This window comes from Diadema antillarum, unplaced genomic scaffold (assembly GCF_040938485.1).
Source record: "Diadema antillarum isolate AM-2024a unplaced genomic scaffold, OU_Dant_1.0 scf00000071, whole genome shotgun sequence".
Lineage (NCBI taxonomy): Eukaryota > Metazoa > Echinodermata > Echinoidea > Diadematoida > Diadematidae > Diadema > Diadema antillarum.
The window spans coordinates 8,479,062-8,500,749 of NW_027270960.1; the positions used below are offsets into that span (position 1 = coordinate 8,479,062).

Sequence of the window (21,688 nt, forward strand, 5' to 3'; positions counted from 1 at the left end):
AGGCTTATAGAAAGCGTGGGATATTTTTCCTTATAATCTGTCTTTGTGAACAGTATACAAAATATTCCACTCTGTCTACTTTTTTTTCCCAATGCATAGAGAGTTCTCGGGGAAAGTCCTAGCGGTGCACACATGGCTTGAGTATGCAGCAGTGGAATACCATTAATAAAACATTACATACAGATATATTTCACAGGAATCGCCGTCAATCATCAATGAGTTGTAACCGATCAGAGGAGGATCCATGACAGAATTTTTTTTTTCTCTTTAAAAAGACATTGACATGAGCAATCGGGCCATCAGGGCTTCTGGACATTTATTCTTGATGTAGTCCCAGCTGCAACATTCGGTTCTGAGATCACATTCAAGGCCGCAGGTCACTACTGCTCTCTACCTCAGTGTGCGGATGATACCTCTCATGGGTATTCAAAGTTATTTTCACTTTCCACTCAAGGGGGCAAGGAGACGATTCAACAGATGTTTGGCCATGAGCCAACAATTCAAGTGAATATAAAACCAATTTCATGTCAATAGAGCACCATTTCCATGGTGATTCTGTCTTATGGGAACCTGACAAAGCAAAGCATTTTATTAACATCATCATGATATGACACTATTACATGCCGCTACTACACTATACGTTTATCACACAAGTAGCATGACCACAGTTAATTCACCTTGTGCTTGCTGGAATGTCTCATACTGGTACGCCTCTGACTTTTCAGTTGGAGCAAATTTGTCTTTTTCTCTGAAGGAGGTCATCGCCTTTCGAAATCAAGTCATCACTTTGTCCTGCCCATGTCTAGCATTCATGGCCATTCTTGAAATGTCTTAACTCTTTAATACTATAATCCTCTCTTAAAGCCTTTTTAATTTAATCAAATCAAATCAAATCATCATATCGACACATGTGCAGTCGGTTAACGTTATATGGTCAAAGTTTGTAGAAATGAAATCAATGTTGCCTAGAGCGAATACAGAAAGAAACCATGTCTCTGACTGCTCCTAGAAATGGAAGCAGAAGGGTCAACAGCATATCATAGCACCAAAACAGCAAGGTTTGACATTCAACTGCAATTCCTCATGTAATTTCATATCCTGATCTCCTGCAGAACAGTTTCACTGATGCAGACCTGCTTCAACTATGTTCTGTTCAGAGCGTGCTGGGATCCATGGAACTAGCACTATTTAATTCTCCCAGTAAAATGCCCATTACACAAGTTCTCCAGCTATTAAACCACAATGACGCAGATCAAAATGAAATACTCGCTACAGACTGACATACGACTGTAAAATAGTGCCATACGATTTGTGATATCATGTATAAACTTATCTAGTTGATGGACAATATAACTGCAGTAAAGCTTCCTTTTCTTTTCCATTTCTAAATGGTGAGATAACACTGTTGCAAGGTGGAATCATTCCGTAGTGTTTTCTCAACATCAGTTTTGAGGGGTTTTTTTTTCTTACCTCGAATTCAGATCCAGGCTGTTTGCAAACTGCAGCCTATCACAACACATTATTAGTTTACACATACACTGTCCAAAAATCAACAATATCTCAATAACTACCATAATCAATTGAAATAATACTGCACTTCCGTATCCAACCAAATTTTCACATCAGCTTGCTAAGGCTGGTTGCACAAGTATCCAGATGTGTCACAAAACAACTTGCAAAAAAAAATAATGTCGACTGAGAATACAGTAAGAACAAAACTCAATGGTACTGTTTCATGACAAGCTTTTCGTGATGGTCGCATGGACAAAATACAAGTTAGCGATTACCATTGTAGCACACACTTGTCACCAATCATGAATCTATCAAGTTGGAATCATCCCTTAGATTTTTATTTTTTTCGTCTCTGTCACTCTCGATCAACAGCGCCATCTTTGGGGACGACTCGGAGAATGTACAACTTGAACATTTACATATAGAGTTAGCAATGAGCAAACATGCGAGAGGTTCGATAATTACTGACGGAGCATGGCTGGTGCAGCCTACCAGTGGTTCAAACCCTTTTTGTACCGCTTCTCATCTACATACTGCGTCTACGTCTTTTGATGGCACTTCAATCACATATGGACCAAGAGAGAAAGAAGCGATGACTAAAGACAATTCACGGAGTGAAAGAGAGGGGACCATTGCACAGAGTAAGTAGCAGGGGGGGGGGGATGAGAAAAAAGAATAAGAGGGGAACATACAAAGAGAGAGAGAGTGAAGAGGGGTACTAGTGGGGAAAATGTTGAAACTTTTAAAGAAAAAATCATTTAATGGCAGTATTCAAACTCATTCAAATGTAAAATTCTGTCTCAATCGCCTTCTCATCAATTTGGCATTCCCCAGCTAGGTAGAAAGAATCTTGGGCAACATCTGGTATCACACTGTCTGTGAAACTCGTTTGGCAAGCATACTTTTTGTTGAGTGATGAATATATCAATAGAGAAGCACCCATTACGTGATGGGAGTTCACAGAATCCTACAGACGAACTATGTTACACAACGGTAACTGTCATCTTTCTACGGTCCGTTATACAAAAGTGAATTGCGATAGGCACACACATGATCCTGATAAAGTTCCTCTCCCCAATGCATCGGCAGCAACAGGTGTATTCTCTATAAAACAATGAAGCCTGAAGCACATTGGGTGAGAACAACACAAAAACAAAACAGCAAATGACATTACTTCCACTTCAGATGTTCGTATCAGTCCTCTGACTAGATAATCAATTGAGAACTTGAACTGGGTTTTATTTCCTCCCATTTTCTTGTATCAATCACCAAAGACTTGATACACTAGATACACCCACATCCAGCCAGTTTCTCAAAGATTGACACATCTGAACTTTAGAGAATGAAGTAATGCAATGCACCAGTGGTGGGATGGCATCCCTCTGGCTACGAAAAGAAAAAATGATGCAGAGTTTTGAAACCACTGGTAGACTGTAGCAGGTAAAACTTAAAATCTAGACTTTACTGTACAAGATTGTGAAAGAAACAGGGGGAAAGAGGAGATACACAAGAGAAAAGCATCAGAGAAAGAAGGAGAGAGAGGGGGAAAGTGAGGGAGAGAAAGAGAAAGAGGTTTGCCCGCAATGTCGCAGACGACTCCTGCGTCATGTCGCAAACCTCAGCGTCCACTGCTTGGCTATCCTGTCGTGGTCCTCACGGTTGGATAAATACTGGGTTGCTATACTGCCAACAAGGGGATCATCTGCAATGATAGATGGTACACAGACATGTGACAGGCATGATAAAAACTGTTGCGCTACATGATATTGGCAAGCACATTTTGGAGACAGGAGGAGGAGGAATACATTTACCAGTATACCCTACTAACAAGGAGGTGGGGTGGGAGAGGTCTCCCCCCCCCCCCCCCCCCCCCCCCCTGCTGCTACCATGCTGGAATTTTATGCTCATGGACAAGGAAGTTCACGAATTGTAGCACGTATGCAATTGAACTGTAGACAACGAAACAAACTGTACCAAACTCTGGGCAATTTAATTAGATATCATAAAGGTGGCAATGAATCCCACCACAAGGGCATGCCATATAAGATGTCATGAATAAATGTAGCCCTGTTGCATAAAAGTTGAGATCAAACGTAAGTCAGAAAATCAAGCATGAGTCTCTGAATACTCAATTTTGATTGGCTTATACCAGACTTTAATACAATATGTTTGATTTTCTGACTTATGGTGCATTTTTAATGCAACAGGGAACAGTTCACATTAAAAAAAAAATGCAATGAAATGCATGAGAACAAGATATGACTCACAGGTAAACATCTGAAGAAGTCAGACAAAAAAGAGAGGAGAGAAGTGATTACTTTTAGAGCGATAGTGACTCATCACAGATGTCTTGTGGAGTTGTAATATTATGCGGCATAGGATCATGCGATTGTTATTGCCATTGATGAATGCTACTCTGCTATTATGCTCTACACTAGACATCCACTGATATAAAAGAAGTGATCATTGAACAACATCCATAGTACACACTGCAGACATGTCAAGAGAGTGATACACTTTTCCCCTCCCCCCTCAAAAAAAAAAGAAAGAAAAAAATGTTCTACGTAGAGTATCAAGGGTAAGTCAAGTTTTGCTATACATTTTAAGAAAATGATAGCATGTTTCTCATAAAAAGAATAAAACAGAAGAGCAACTCTTCCACTAGCTTACTACTAATACATATTTAATGATCTTTTGCTTTAAAAAAAACAGTTTGTAGGTATTTTTTTTTTTTTTTCAAAGTTCTTTAAATCAAAAACTGCACACAATCCACGCCTAAATGGCAATGAAAAGAGGGAAAAGACACTACAGTAAGAGTGTAGAGCCACAAACCCTCATCACTTATTCTTGTCTGACTCACAGATATAAATAGCACCCTCTACTGTTCCTTCTACACACATGCCCAACAACAAAGGCAGCTAGCTCATGGAAGGTGCACATGGAAGCTCAGCTAAGCTACAGAACAAACAAAGCTCTTTAAGTACCTGGGCTTGCCAAAGGTGTGTTGACACAGCCCAGAAAACTGACACACAAATTTTGAGGACATTTTCAGGAGGCTATCAAAATGTCCCTCAGCTTCTTTATGTGATCACCATGTGGAATGCATCAGAGCTATTCATGGATACTGATAACATCAAGCAAAACCCCAAAACAAAAACAAAAATAAAATAAGACACCTGGCATAGACATTTGAGCAGGATTTGATGTTGGTGTTCCCTACATTGTATACATCTTGAAAAGTCTACATGCCTTTAAAACTGATACAACTAATGAAGAACAATGAAGAAGGTGTTCAGACGCAAAAAAAAAAAAAAAAATCATACTAGAACGGTGCAGCTATACCAAAACAGTATAGCTATACAATGAATTTATATGTCTGAATGCTGACTAACGAAACGACGGTCAGAGCATCGTTTTGAACTAGAACTTGATAACGAATCAGCATTCCATCATGTCCATTGTGCGTCTGAACGTATGGCGACCATAGAACGGTGTAACTGGGCGGGGCTTAATGGGAGCGCGCATGAAAGGTGACCCCATAACTTTCACTCATGACCATAACAGCATGTGCAGTGGGAAACTGCACATCTACACGTGTATACGACGTTTTCCAGAACGGTCGAGATTAGAGTCTAAACAGTCTGTCGGCTATACGATGATTCTTTATACGTCGTTTCTTTATCGAGTTTTGGTATAAACTGGCTTGCATCTGAACAGGGGGGAAGGGCTCTGGCATCTCTCCTGTCATATTAGTTCACCTATGATAATTCTTGAATAAGATCTAAGATATCACCAATCAGGAATTCTGATTATCTGTATACATGAAATTGCCATGCACCAAAATGTATTAATACAGTACAAAGTTTTTGAATATGCTATGAAATATCCTAAAATTTTACCTCCTTTTACTGTTGCACTGTTTTGATTTCTGCATTCCACTTTATCACACAGATATTTCTTCATTGTCCCCTGTTTGCAACTGCCTATAAGCTCCAATGTGTGTATGTCAACTGATATGCATGTCATTGGCAGTTGGGGTGGGGGTATGTGGGACAAGAAGAGAGACTTAACACAACAAAAATTGATAATTTTTAAATCATGTTTCTGAAACAAACTTCTGAAGGTCAGGAGTTTCAACATTGAAATTAATTTTCTTGTGGACTGCAAAACACGCAGTTAGTTATTGCAACTGATTAACAAATTGTGAATTGCAAAATTCATGAAAATATAACCCTAGTGAAAATAACAGCTTATACAGTAAGCAGTCAGTTATCATACAGCATTTCATTCATTTTTTGTGTATCATGAGTACATGCATGTATTTGTGTACCATGGTACAACTGTACAAGGTTGAGTCAAGCCCCACTTCCTTTTGAACAGGTGTAGAGGTCACACCTTAAAGATTACAAATGTGCACCCAGAATCGAGCACTGTATGTTTAACAAGTGTATGCCGATTACTAAAAAACCTTTACCCATGATTGGCAAAATGTTATCTGAGAAGAATCCTAATTTCAGATTGGTTTTGGAATAATAATAACAACACAATGAGCATGAAACGTTTCTGTGCAATGCACTTTATAAATGAAGTTCTTTTGGAAGTCTGAAATCGCTCTCCATCATAAAGTAATATAATACTGTTGTAAACAATGTCACAATATCAGCTACTTCGCAATGTAACTTGAGAATAGAACATGCATGGGGACCAGCAATCCTGAATTATATTTCATTAAGTAGGCAAACTATATGTATGACTAAATGTTTTTTTTTTTTCTTAATACAAAGAGTGCAAGTCCCAATAAATTTGTCCAGTTTTTAAAATCAAAATGCACACATACATAATCACAGCAGAAAACTGTACTTCTGATACTTGTAACAATTTCAGTGCAGAATGAAAGATTGCTGCAGAGCCTAAAGCCTGCATTCCTGCTATTATTTAAAGGTCAAAGAAGTCAAAGGTCAAAATTCTGTGTAGAAGTTTTGAAGCCCTCAACTAGTGCCATCATATAAAGCAAACGGAATCGAAATCGGGTTAAAAATGGCGAAGGAGTAGCATTTCGTAGCAAAATGTACAATATAGGTCAAAAATCAAGGTCAAAGGTCAAAGAAGTCAAAGGTCAAAATTCTGTGTAGAAGTTTTGAAGCCCTCACCTAGTGCCATCACATAAAGCAAACGGAATCGAAATCGGGTTAGAAATGGCGAAGGAGTAGCATTTTGTAGCAAAATGTACAATATAGGTCAAAAAATCAAGGTCAAAGGTCAAAGAAGTCAAAGGTCAAAATTCTGTGTAGAAGTTTTGAAGCCCTCACCTAGTGCCTTCACATAAAGCAAACGGAATCGAAATCGGGTTAGAAATGGCGAAGGAGTAGCATTTTGTAGCAAAATGTACAATATAGGTCAAAGGTCAAGGTCAAAGGTCACGACTGAAATTCTGTGTAGGTTCGGCGGGGACAATAAGATCATTGCAACAATACCGGTACAGGAATGATAAAGACCATTTTAACCTCATCTGGGATAAGATGCTCAGTACATTAAAAAAAGCTACTCAAAATCCCATCGGCTCCTGGCTAATCTGTATGCTGAGGCCTGGTCTCCTGATTTGCATAACACAAGTGGCACTGACGACTGTGTCGTACACGTATGTATTGTATGACAATGATTTCTAATAACATACGTCTCTTTCAGCGAAGTCAAATTTAAATACAACCTTCACAGCTAATGCTCGGTTTGACAGATAGTTTACCATGCAATTTATACACTAACATTAAAAAAAAAAAAAAAAAAAAAATTACTCCGGGGAAAAATACATATACATACATACATTTTATACTTCACAAAAGCTGGAAAATGATAGAGCTTCTCCACAAGCATCAACCTGTAATAAATTTGTCTCCTTTATGCAACTAGCCTGTGTAGCTTGATCCAAGGGAAATCCGCCTGTCTTTTTCAGACGGCTAACCCAGAGAGATGCCGGACTGGAATACCGGTATATCTTCCTTCCAGATACATTTCATCCCAGTGCAAATTGCAAAAGTGCATTTTGAACAGCATGATAATGAAGTTGTTGTTTGCCAGGGATATGGTCAATGAACCCTTCTTTCCCCACCCAAAGCCAGAGGTTGCTGACTTTACAGTCAAAAGACATTTCAACTCTGTGCGTGCCACGGTGTAAACCCCCTGTGTGTCACATTCTTCTGAGATCACGACACACGAGTGCTTTTGCAAAAAAATTTTGTTTTTCAAAACTATGTAACTTCTTAAAGGAATTTTTATGCTAGACATGCAATGAGCAAAGTTAGAAGAGGAAATTCCCAGCTTTGCTGCGATGTAAATTTTATGACAAAGCTGTGCTTATTTTTCTTGAAAAAGTGTCTAGGTCTGGGGGCATGACTTTTGCAGACACAACCATGATAGAAAATCAGAATTTACTTGAAACCCCCTATGGAACACGTCTGCTATTCAATCACACAACACAAGCTTTCTGTGTGGGGAATAGAGTGCAAGTGAATCTTTCATTGAGCTGTGGCATTTGACAATGTTTCAATCAGTTTAGGCGAGTCAGAGTGTTTGAACAAAATATGCAAACTTGGCAAGCCGTTAACTGAATCTGGCATGCGGACGTGGTGCCTACAGAGTTAAAGAAGAAATCCACGACCTATACAAAGATTATTCATAATATAGTTAAGAAATCCAGGATTCCGATGAGCTTAATGATATACCTCACTTCATAACCGTTGCAGAAAACGAGATTTTTACATTTGGGAATATTTTCAGCCAAACAGTTCAAATTGCTGTACGGAATCGAAATTAATCACGTGACCCGATGACGTTTCACCCTCACATTGCTCGAGCGAAGTTTATTTGCGGAGGAGCTTAGGAGGAGCTCAATACACGTACAGTACCTAGTGCAACTGCGTTGTATACACTGAGCTGCATGCATGATATGCATGCTGTTCGACATCGTGCGTGCATCATAACATTGAGCGAAGATGCAAATGTGTCAGGAATACGGGTCTATGAATAAGCCTGGGAAAGGCAAGAAAAAGAGCTTCTTTCAGATACCCAACCCAGAAATAGAAAGGGAATGGTGTGCAAAATGGCTCAACAACATCGGAACGGATAAATTTGATGTGAAGACATACAAATTTAATCCAAATCGAGTCGTATGCGAAGACCATTTTGAGTCGCACTGGTTCCAGGATGACATTAGTGCGCGTGTGATAGGATATGTGCATCAGCACTGCCAGCAGCGGCAGCCCTCTCTCGGTCAGCTCTTCTTGATTCCACTCTGGTTGGAAAGCATATCCAGGTGGACCCGACATGACACTTGCAGTAAAACCACATAGAATGAACGTACGGCAATAAATGGGCGCTAATTAGAGTGGAGAGAAAATTATAAATGAAAGAACAAGCGATGTATGAACTGTATGCAGTACGTATATGGTTCACGGTGTAGTGGGACGCGACGCGATGCACGCTGTGAGCTGAACGCTGAACGCTGCGACAACACACGTACATACACACACACAATTTCTGTGGCAAGGGCAGGCAGCGATCGTAGAAAATGGAAGAGCGGGTCGTACGTCATCGGGAATTGCATTGTGGTAGAGAACAGTCTCGCTCACTTTTAATGCATCTCGCAAAATAAAAATATTAAACAAAATGATTAAAAATATTTTCCGTCAAATATTTGTGAAATTAAGAGCATATTTGAACGTTTAATATTTTTGTCTTTCATTTGAGCATGACTTTATGTAGTCCCGGATTTCTTCTTTAAGGACAATCTCCATTTCTCTAGAATGTCTGAGCGTATTAAAAGAGTAGCATGTGATGTTACTCAGGGAATGGTCCATTAACAGGATCATATTACTCAATACAGCACAAACAAGATCGCTATAACTGTTTACCTTTCTTAAAAGTTTGTGCTTTCTCGACTTTAAAAAAAAACTCTACTCCCTGCCTACATTAATTACCTCAGAAATAGTTTAGCATTAACCATTTACAGGTCATCTTTCAGAGCACTGTATATGTTTGCCCAAGCAAATGATAGCTTGATTTGTCAACTGGGACAACATCGTGGACAGTCACGGTTTGTTACTTTGTTTACAAGTTGTATGAATCAGGTTCCTGCATCATGTAGCATACATAAAGGACATTTCTTTTCTTCTTGCGTATACACATTGTAGCTACATGTATTCACTTGTATTCACAATCTATCAATTGAAAGTGTTCACAAATTAACTCAGGCAGATTTTTTTTCTCCTTTCATATACTGAACTTGAAATTCAAGCAGCATGAAACTGAAACTTGCCAAAACTGAAAGGATAAATATGACGACTTCTTTCATACATCTAATAGCAAAGTAGGAGTGATCATTTTTGCTATTGCCCTTGAACCCTACAGTTTTGACTCTTCAATTCATCATTATCATTCTAGCTCGTGGAGCTGTTAGATATTACTCCAGTTCATCATACCAACAATTCTACATATATTTCTACAATAACAGTATTTTAGTTTATCATTCATCAAATTTCATTGATTCATCCAAATATTTTTTCAATGCGTTTATATTTAAGGTACTTTTACAACATTTCAACATGACTTTGGACTCCCAACATTTGACCCATTAAACAAAAATAATTCACTGTCACTTAAAGGGATGGTACAGTATTGGTGGAGCTGAGGATTTGGTTTTTAATTTTTTGTGAGATATCAAGAAACCACTTTATGAAATGGTACAGAGCATGCCATTCTAAGAGGAATTCAAAGTTTATTTGATGAAAATCGGTTTTGGACATCAAAAAAAAAAAGTAAAACAAAGCGATCATAACAAAATGTGGGTCCAAAATTTTATTAGTATTGCTCTGTTTTGGGTATCTCAGCCATTTCATATCCAATTTTCATCAAATAAATGTTGAATTCCTCTTGGAATTACAAGCTCTTTCATATTTCATAAGAGGTTCCACAGTATCTCATCCAAAAATGTTAAAAACCTGAAGTTAGGTCTCAACCAAAACTATACAAGCCCTTTAACACCTTTGTGCCAAAGCTAGGCCTATTCTCCTTGAAGCTAGCTCATCTACAATGAGATCTGAACCACTGAACCATTAGCTGGAATTTGTTGCGGGTTTCTAGAAGTCCAATGACTCAAGTACAAATTACAGAATTTCATTTTGATCTCCCCAAACGACGCACAAATCAAGCTCAAGATCTAGTATGATACACTCAATTGTCATATTTGTTTCCACTGATTACCGCACTTAATTAAATGTGTGAATACTGATTGACATATAACACTAACAATGACATTCCATAGAGAATTTAGACCTTTGGACTATGTAAGACTTTTCTCCACAGTCCACTGTGTGAACTAACCTGTCATTCTATCTCCGTGGGCCATTGAATAAGATTGAAGGGGGGGGGGGCAGGAGCACTAACATACACATTTATCTACACATTATAAAACAGATAACCCCCACTACAGGATGTCACTATCCCTTGAAGTGGAGGGATAATAGCACTGCTACTGATCCCTGAGAGAGACTGGGTGTTTCTTTGGGTGCGTTATCTACTCACTTCCGGCGTAGAATATAAAACTTACTCTCACAATTTCTTACTCACTTCAACAGAAATGACATAAATCTCATATTTCAGCTGTACAAATTAAGGTTTCCCAACAACTTTCTGGGAGATTTCGGCAGTTGACAAATACAATGCTGCTTTGATTATGGGTATTAGGAAAGTATTTCTGAATGCCGACAAATGTGTGATCGCATGCATTTGAGCAGGATATGTGTTTCTGTGGAGATGATAAATCAAAAGTTGTTTTGAAATGCATTTATAGTTCAGATCTACCCAAACCAACCACTGCCAACTAACCCCCTATTCAGACGCAAGCCAGTTTATACCAAAACTCGATAAAGAAACGCCGTATAAAGAATCGTCGTATGGCTGATAGACCGTTCAGACGCTAATTTCGACCATTCTGGAAAAACGTCGTATAGATGTGCAGTTTCTCACTGCGCATGTTGTTATGGCCATGAGTGACAGGTACAAGGTCACCTTTCGTGCTCGCTCCCATTAAGCCCCGCCCAGTTATACCATTCTATGGTCGCCATACGTTCAGACGCACTATGGACACAGTGGAATGCTGATTCGTTATCGAGTTCTAGTTCGAAACGATGCTCTGACCGTCGTTTTGCTATACGTCGTTTCGTTATATGTCGTTTCGTTAGTCAGCGTTCAGACGTATAAATTCATTGTATAGCTATACCGTTTGGTATAGCTATACCGTTCTAGTATAAATTTTTTGCGTCTGAATGCCCTGTAAATGGTCTCCACCCCTGGGGTCATACTGTGCAATGGAGCTGCACATTGACAAGGCCTACCTCTTGATTCACAACAGAGATGATAAACCCAACAACTCAAGAAACACGATCCCAAAGGCCTTTGCAAACGTGTTTTGAAATGTGTTTTAAACATGGGAAAGATGATAAAGGCAGCTAATGAAAAGTAAACATTATGATCGTGCCTCCAGAATCCTTTTGGGAAATGCATAAAAGTGGTGTAATATCATATTTATGTGTATTATATTGTGCTGTCCATGTAGATAAGCCCTTTTCTCCAACAATGACACTTTACACAAAAGAATTTTCTGATATTAATGACTGATTTCAATGAAATGTAAAGAAATTTGATTTCTTTTTGATTTGCTGAGTCAAAAGATACTGAGGTGTAGCATTTGCCTTATTCTGATACAAATTAACATCAATTGTTATATACAATCATATAGAAAACATATGACTTCAAACTCTTTTACTCTTGAAGCTTTCTATACAATTTATCATAATATCACTTTGTGACATCCGACATGTAAGAAGGGCTCTTTTTACACTACTGTACACCACAATCATGTATTAGCGAGCTAAATTGACCCTCAGAAAATTAACTTCATTCAAATGACAAGACATATATCGCAAGTTCACTCATGGCAAAGGTGGGTTGGAAGATCACCTATCACAAAATCAAAATGAACTCACCAGGGTTGCAATCTGAAAGGAGGGAACAAATGGAGAGGAGAACTTTTCCGATGGTCAGCGCTGGTGACCAGTTATCTTTCAGGATATCTAGACATATCGTTCCTTGGCTGTTGATGTTACAGTGGTAGATGCGAGTTCGAAATGTCACCTGCAAATCAAACAATATCTTTTTAGTCAAAGATAAAACTACTATGAAAAAAACAAACAAACAACTTGCATCATCCATTGCTCTACTAATTGCTCACTACGATATTTATGTGCATTTGCTTGATGCCATATAATATATTTTTCTAGTAAATATCAGGCTTCAGGGACGTCACAGAATTTTTATCTTCTTCTATTTGGCTGTGTGCCAGACAAAGTGATTACATACTCCCCCGCTGAAGTCAGAACCGCTCTTTAATACAGAATATCCTGATTTTCCTATTGCAGTCCCTACAGCTCTTATACAGTGATCTCCTTTACATACAACCATGCAGAAGTCATATTTGTGCTGTTGCCAATTGTAGAAATTACAAAAAAAAAAGTTCTTCTTTTCTTGAAACGTAGTTCATAGATGTTGTATGGTATCCAAGAAGAACAACAAAACACCTCAAAGGTTCCCCACTTTTTTTTTTCACTTTCAGCACCAGCAATCAAAGCACTGATTCCAAGCTAGAAGTTAAAGGACAAGTTCACCTTCATAAACATAAGGATTGAGAGAATGTAGCAATATCAGTAGAACACATCATTGAAAGTTTGAGGAAAATCAGACAATCCGTTCAAAAGTTATGAATTTTTGAAGTTTTTGTGCAGTACCCGCTGGATGAGAAGACTACTGCAGTGTATGAATAACTTAGATGTCACATGCGTACAACAATATAAGGAAAATATAAAGAGAATTTCACAAAATTCCATCTTTTGAAAAAAGTACACATTCCCCTGACTCGTTACCGATAAATGTTATGGGTAATATTATTCCCCCTGCCTTTAGAAAAAGGCAAGTCAATTGCTCTTTTATTATGCGAAAAAAGTGAAAATATGTTGAATTTTCTTTTATATTTTCTTTATACTGTTGTACGCATATGACTCACAAGCTATAGTAGTCTCCTCATCCAGCGGTTCCAACACAAAAATTTAAAAAATTCATAACTTTTGCATCGATTGTCCAATTTTCCTCAAACTTTCACTGATGTGTTATACTAATATTGTTGCATTTTCTCAATCCTTATGTTTATGAAGGTGAACTTGTCCTTTAAGGCACACTTGTAAGTCTTCGATAGACAGTTTTCTGAATTAAACATGTTTTAACTAGTTCTTTTTACTCCAAAGGAATTACAAAATGAGATATCAATGAAATGTTCTATCTAAGCTAACCTATTCTAAAATTTAATTTCCGTTATTAAAGTGCCAACTCACACACATGTTGTCCACATTGACAGACATAAAAGCATTTTACATAAAGACACATTTCACACGGCAAAGCCAGAATAGGACAAGGGGCACTTATCATCCCCATTAAGACATGAAATATATCTCATGTGTAATCATGTTTGTCCTACTGCATACCGTAAACATTATTCTGCAACAGTGGTATTTTGCAACTTTGTCACTGAAACACAAAGCATAACTCGTAAATACATATAATACAAATATTGTATTGCTCAAAAGCATGTAAATTTATTGTGCAAGAGACAGCAAGGTCAAACTCAGCTCCCCTCCCCCCCCCCCCCCCTTGTGACTTGGGACCAAAACTTCAAACGAATCATACACTCAGGACTGAGCATACTCCGCCTGGAATCCCACCTCAAGACCACAGTTATCAAATGTAACTTTTTTAATAGAAGATGAACAAGACGAGGTTTTTATAATAGTGAAACCTCAGAAGTTTAGTTAACTATATTCAGACATAAAAAAAAACAAGCTTAACCTAACAAGATTGCTCAACGTCAACAAAAGTTAAGTTTATATTCGAAACAAGTTGCTGGCCACGTTGTCAAACAAGTTCCTTGAGCGATCTGAAAGAGCTCTTTGTTTGCATGGGGTTAGCGTGGCAAACCATGCATGCTAACCAGACACTCAAACACCACATTCACACAGCATTCTGAATCCCAGCATGAACCCTGCTCATGGGGCTCGCACATAGTTTTACATGCTGTTTGCAGATTGTTTTTTACACGTGTTCACATGATGCTCCAGAAGTGGGACCTCATCTACCTCATGGAACATTCACTTTTTGTTTGCATGTTCACATCGAACTCTAAGCAGTGGAGACCTGTGGCCATGAACAGCACTTACATTTCATATTTTAATAAACATTCATTTCATTTCGGTCTCTTGCATTGGCATCATTATCACTTGCTTGGTATCAGAATTGCAATTACTTGACCACTCTCTGCATTTTTTTTTCCTTTTATTTGGGAGACATCAGAACATATGGTCACTTTCTAGGAAAGGAATACATACAACTGTAGAATCTTGACAAGAGTTGCAACACAGCACGGTACCATACCAGAAGAGAAATAATCTTAATCAGTGTGGATTGAGACAGGGTATTACATGAAATAGGGACAAAAAACAAAACAAAACAAAACAAAACAAAATTACACCCCTGCAACAAACAAGCTCACAGGTCAAGTTTGCAAAGTGAATGGGGTTGCCCTAGTTTTCAGGTCACACACAGAATACATTGTAGTGTCTACCCAACAGTTGCACTGAAAGCAGTAGATATGAGGGTGCATGGAAAGATAGGGCTGCCACAGTTTGTGGAAAGTATTGGTCGTGGTACTGTTCATGCCCGCCCAGTGATGCTCACCACAATCAGCTGTTGTGTTGATCCTATGATCAGTTGACACTCTAATGCTGCAGTAATGTTGTTGCATTTTCAAACCAAACTGAAAGCACCGATATCTTTATTGCATTTGCAATGCTGACTTCTTTTAGGGACTACTGTTGTCACTTTTCATTTCTGGTTCACTTACACGAGAACTCGGCCAGCACGAACAATACGCTCATTTTGCAAACAATGAAATACAGTCTGTTACATTATCTAATCTTCTTGTAGGACACAGACGTTGCGTGTCTATACTCTCATCCACCTTTTATTAGCCGTTCCTTTGAAAAATGGAAAAAGGGGAAAGGTAAATCCTTGACATCTTCTTGAGTGGCCTGAATATGCTCTGGCATGCAAAGGGTTTGAGGAAGCGCATAGCAGGAAGTTTGACAGATGTTAGAATTACCTTCGGTGGCTTGAATGGATAGTCTGGCGAGAAGTGAATGTCGAGGAAGAAAACGCCACCCTCATATACAGAACCAGGTGGACCCAGAATTGTCGAGACCCACTCGTAGATGTTGTCTCCCTTTGGACCAGCACTGTGAACAAGATGAATATTAAAAAAAGAAGAAGAATTAACACAAACTCAACATAACTACAGATTTTTAATACATTCTTTTTAAATGTATCAGTGCAGGATTTTCAAGCTTTTCTGTTTCCTTCTTTTTCATCACAATAGGGCATAGAATAAGAAAGCTTTACTTGAAAATTATTCAGTGTGGTTAAATAATAACAACTATGATCTCAAAATACCCATGAAACAGCACACTGAAGACAGACAATCAATTAATCAATCCATCACTCAATCAATCAATCAAATCGAGGGGGAGGGTGGATTTACTTTCATCTGGCATAAGATAAGCTGAGCTGTATGTACAGTGTATTCTGAACTGTGGCACATTGTAGATCCCTTACGGGACAACATCATTTGACTAAAAATCTAAAACCTTCAAGAGTTCTCTTGTGAGAAACCCAACAGCACATCTCAGGATGTAAAGCTCTTTCGTCTTGCCCTGTGCAGAAACACTGTTTCAATAAAAGTCAATGCCGGGCATAACGCCCACACACAGTATCACAGTGCGGTCTGCTGCTCAGTTGCTGGTATGAGCAGTGTAGATCTGTTTTATTGATTGTGAACACATGCCTCTGATGATGGATAATTTCCTAAATCAAGGATGCCTCATTTTCTGTAATGCTCACCAGTGCACACAGTATCTTACTCTCTGCCACACAACAACCATCCAAACTAATACTTGTACCTCAGACATTCCCTCAGTTGTCATAGTAACAGGATTTATGTGATATTATAATTGGCAGGCAGTGCAGCAGAGGGGGAAACCCCACAGTCCTCTTCAATCACAATCAAACTGGCAAAAACAGTAAAATGCATTCATTAAAACAAAAATAGTAGTCTGAGGTTGATGCATAAATCTGACAGAAAAACAAATGCATAGTGAGCACGAGTGACCCTTCAAAATCATGATACTTACTGCAGGCCATTCCGTGTATCATACATGACCCTGTTAATCTTCTTACACTATGCCCTACACACAGTGTACAGCCAGTTAAACTGCACTGTGCATATTGATACAACCCTGATGAAATGATTAATGTGACTCTACAAATAATAACACATGTTATTGTCAATCTAAAGACAGAAAACTTGACCCTTCAGGAACTAGTGGCCCTGATCTTTAAGCAGTTTCATCTCAATCCTACTAATCACTAATTACAATGTATGTACCATGTACAAAGTTTCATGAGAAAGTCCAACTTTGAAGTGATTTCTAGAAAATACAGATACCCTTTGACATCCCCAAGTGGCCCCATTTCATTTAAATCTGTAAATTGCTGTTTAACATCAGCATGAATACCTGATGAACACAAACCAAACAGTAATGTTCTTGCTTCTGTACATACATAATTATGTACTCTATGTATTTTCCAGGTATTTCCAGGCCATGACATAGAATATTAAAGGGATAGAATACGCCTACTAGTATTGGTTGAGGTGAGGATTCAGCTTTTAACATTTTGTGAGATATTTAGAAACCACTCTATGAAATGTTAAAGAGCATACAATTCTATTATCTAAGGGGAATTAGAAGTTTATTTGATGAAAATCAGTAAAGAAATGACTGAGATATCCCAAAACAAGGCAAAACAAAGAGATCCTAAATAAAAGTTGTGGCCTGTCTCATTTAATTAGGATTGCTTTTTTGGATGTCTAGGCCATTTCAAGACCAATTTTCATCAAATAAACTGTGAATTCCTCTAAGAATTACATGTTCTTTCATATTTCATTTACCGACAAGTTGCAATACTGTACTTGGTTGTTTGACATCATCCCTACCAGACTTTACCTAAATTTCTGTAAAACCAGAAATTTTCGAATGCAGGAAACTTGCCCGAATTTCACAAAGGCACCAAGATTCATAAAAGTAAATATCATGTGAAAGTTTTTGTCTACACAAATGCATCGAATGCCGGGAAAAATGCTGTACACCATCACGGTCGGCAATTTTGCAAAAAGTTACAAGCCGAGAAAAAGGCCATCGGCTCCACTTGTGAAAGTCTCATGCCACGAACGCTACTGGTTTTACAGCCAAATGAGTGAAAGTTCCTCATACACATCACTTTTGTTCAGATTCTGTCCCCTATCTTATGAACAAAATACAATGTACAAATGTATGTTTACTCTGAGCAAGTTACTGTAAAATGAAGAATGTTCGCAGTGCATTCTAATTTCATGAATTTTGCAACAGCCGAGTTTCACAAAAATTAAAATGCACGCTATAGATCTTGTCTACACTATATGCATTGAATGTTACAGGCAACTCACGAAAATAAGGCCGTCGGCCGTCATGCTGCTAATAAGGCCGTCTGCTCCCATTCGCAAAAAATTTTCATGCCGCGAAATATCGTGTTTCACAGCAACTCCAAAACATACTTGCTTTATTTCCACACATTAACAGTTACATGAGGTTTTCCGTATTATCTCACATTTCAAAATATGAAAAAATTTAACAGTGTGAACTATATACCGCACTATCAAAATGATAACTTCACAGATGTGGGTAGAAGGTGTAATATGAATTAATATTTAAGCATGGGCAAAAGCAATTGCATATAAAGACTGGAGGATATTATCCACGACAAAACACAATGCCAGCCTGCATACATACACGTATGTAACTGCATCACCTCGTACCTTCAGCAGTGGTAAACCCCTGCAGCTCATGAGCAAAATAGTACATTATGACATCTTGCACAGTTTGGTATCTAAGATCGCATCAGTCTCTTTGAGGTGGTTTTATTGTGGGTAGGTGGGCAAATGCAGAATTAAACAACTGGTGAAAGGTTTAGAGGGAAGTTATCGTTGTGGAATCGGGCAGTGATCCCTATCACATGCAAATAGAAATGACTTAAAAAGCGCTGGCTGTAGGTTCATAAAAATGGCAGAACCATTGACTTAAAAAGTTGAATCAAATTTTGACAGGCTTGCAGATTTTAAAGTAGCAAAAAAAAAGGTGTTTTTCAGAAATAATGTTATCCCTGGGTTGGCAGTCTAGCATCTTTTCATCAGTCATGTCATCATAAAGAAAACACTAATCCTTAGGTACTATTTGTTAAAACAGACATATGTACCTGACTTTTGTTGGTTTTGTACGATGAGTTGTGTATCAGTTTCATTGATTATCAACTCTTGACATGAATAATGAGAAATCATGAATCATACCTATTTTTTAAAAGAATAATAGTAATAATATAATTCTGTTTTCACTACGATATAAAAAGCTGCACATTTTACACTACAGAAGTGGAAGATGATCTTAGAATCAACAAGATGACCTTGTTCAGTATAGGAGCTTGTATCAGCGGCTCATATAACATCTACAGCACTTGATAAAGAAAAATGCACTGTGCAGTTTCAGGAAACTCCCAGTAAATATAGCGGTCTTATAACAGAAGACAGACGGAAGACAAAAATGATCAGGCAAGAAAATCACTTTCTAAATTAAAACACACACACACACACACTAAAAAAAAACCCCAAACAAACAAACAAACAAACACACACACACACTACAGAATTACCAGCATTTTCTAGGAACATGAAAGTCACATTGTTCCACTTGCTGATATCCATAGAAGACATGTTTAGCAAACATGGTCAAAACAAGTCTTTATGAATCCACTGAAGTGGATATGCCACACAGAAATCCCTGTGGAATGGTACAAGTTAATCCTGCTCATCTCCACAATCAAGGATCTGGTCATATGAATAATCCCCCACTTATAGTGGCAGTTAGCTAATTTTGGAATAATTCATTGTTATGTAAACACAATGGAGCTTTCATGGGAAATGCCTTGAGCATATGACATCAGAAAGAAATGTTAAATATGATTAATACATTCCAAGGCTTGATACGTATATCTGTATAATATATATATCACAACTACCACAGCAAGAGCGCATATTTTCTCCCCATCAGGCAAGTTCTCAGAGAGAGAGAGCGCCAATAGGCTCACAAAGGGACAAATTGCATCATATTCTAAATGAATGCAGCGTAGAACGCATCCCCTTCCGCACCCACGCATCTTTGCCTTCGCTCAGCGGGGCTCGCTGACAGGAGATCACAGTATGTGGCACCTGAGATCAAACAGCGAAAGCACGGTCATTCTATCTTCTCTCCCCACCCCCCACCCCCTCCGTCTGTCTGTTTGTCTGTCCTCTCTGTCTCTCTCTTTCTTTCTGTCTCAGTTTCAACCTAACCTCCAGATCTGGTTGCCAATAATAATTTGATTGCCTCTGACCAATATGCTATGATGATGGTTCTACAGCCAGATACCCCCTGTGCAAGGGGGAAAACATCATACGGTATTCAGCCAATAAGACACACGTGAGGAAAGAAAGGACGCATGGGGCAACCCAAGAGTGAGATGAAAGAGAAACTTTCATTCCTGACAATCATTTGGTAGGAGAGAAAGGTATAGGATCAGAGAGAGGGTGAAGGGAAAAGGGTAAAATAGAGAAAGTAAAATGCACAGATCCAGATGAAAACAGTTATAAATGAAAGAGGGAAATGGGAACAGAGATAGAGATAAATTTCTAGTTATACATAGACGAAATCTGGTAAAAATAAAACAAACAAACAAAAACCATACAAAAACATGAAATACCGAGCAGGAGTGGAGGGAAAGAGAGAGAAAATACAAATGATACTATATGCCAAATATTTCATGAGGTTTTTATTTTTGTGAATTTCGAAAGTCAGGTGCTATTTGCAAATTTAAACACACACGAAAATAGTGACTCTTTTCAGGATATGAATGTGACATGCACGCATACATTAGTCCATTCAGCACAGTGCTCCACTATTGCGAATTTAATCCCTCGTGAACTTGTCAGGATGTCCTGGGGGGTGTTTCATCAACGTTTGTCGGTGCTGACAACTTGAATCACCATAGTAACAGTCAGTTACCAGAGCATCTCAGCCAATGAAAACCAAGGATTTTGCTGAAATTGGTCAGCGCCGACAGTTGTCGGCGCTGACAAGCGTTGATGAAACACCCCCCCCCCGATTCATGAAAAATCAGACTCGCTAAATATATGGCATGTACAGTTACATACTTCATATTCCCACTGCAGATCCTGAAACCATCATTTGGCTTTCTTCTTTTCTTTCTCTTAAAGGCATTATTTACTATTTGCAGACAAAACAAAAACCTAGCTTTAGTGCTTCAAAATAGTTCTAAAATGCGAGTTAGGGATAGAAACAACCACTGTACAAATTTGCATCAGTATGGTGAATGGTAAGTGTTGTTAAATACACAAAATGTGAACAATAGTTATGATAAAATTGTTTCTAGACTAAACTATCTATAGTTATGGTTTATTGAGAAAAATAGTGATATCTCCTCCTATTTTAGGCTTTATTGCAAAATCTTTTTATGGTAGGATGTTTTGTGATACAACTATAGCCTACCTCATTTCATGCATCAAATGTGATAACTCAAACATTTTTTTAAATCACTGCTCCCAAAGGTAAACTGTACCTTTAACAGGACTTTCAGTGTACATCAGATAACCAGAAAAGTAACCTTGCACACAATGAATAATGCAACCATAACAATTGGAAGCTACTATCAACATCCTTAATGATGTATCATGAGCGTCAGAACAAGGGTTATCCACACTCATTTGACACTGGAAATAATCAAACTTCAATAAGTCTCGCTTGCACTCTGTTAATGTGAACTTCAAAACGGACATTATAGCCAATATGTTTGCAAAGTCATATTTTGTAAAATTAGAGGATGT

General features: G+C 38.2%; 1 protein-coding gene across 1 annotated transcript in view; it reads right to left on the bottom strand.

Moving 5' to 3' along the window:
* Positions 1–2,289: 2,289 nt before the first annotated feature.
* The window catches only part of LOC139717034 (ubiquitin-conjugating enzyme E2 E1-like), a 75,055-nt gene continuing 55,656 nt past the window's right edge, over positions 2,290–21,688 (bottom strand). Inside the window, exons 4-6 of the mRNA XM_071628549.1 lie at positions 15,770–15,902; positions 12,552–12,699; positions 2,290–3,214 (exon numbers count right to left, since the gene is read on the bottom strand). Coding sequence (XP_071484650.1) covers positions 3,117–3,214; positions 12,552–12,699; positions 15,770–15,902 — 379 coding nt within the window. The 3' untranslated portion in view covers positions 2,290–3,116. The remainder of the gene's footprint in view (positions 3,215–12,551; positions 12,700–15,769; positions 15,903–21,688) is intronic.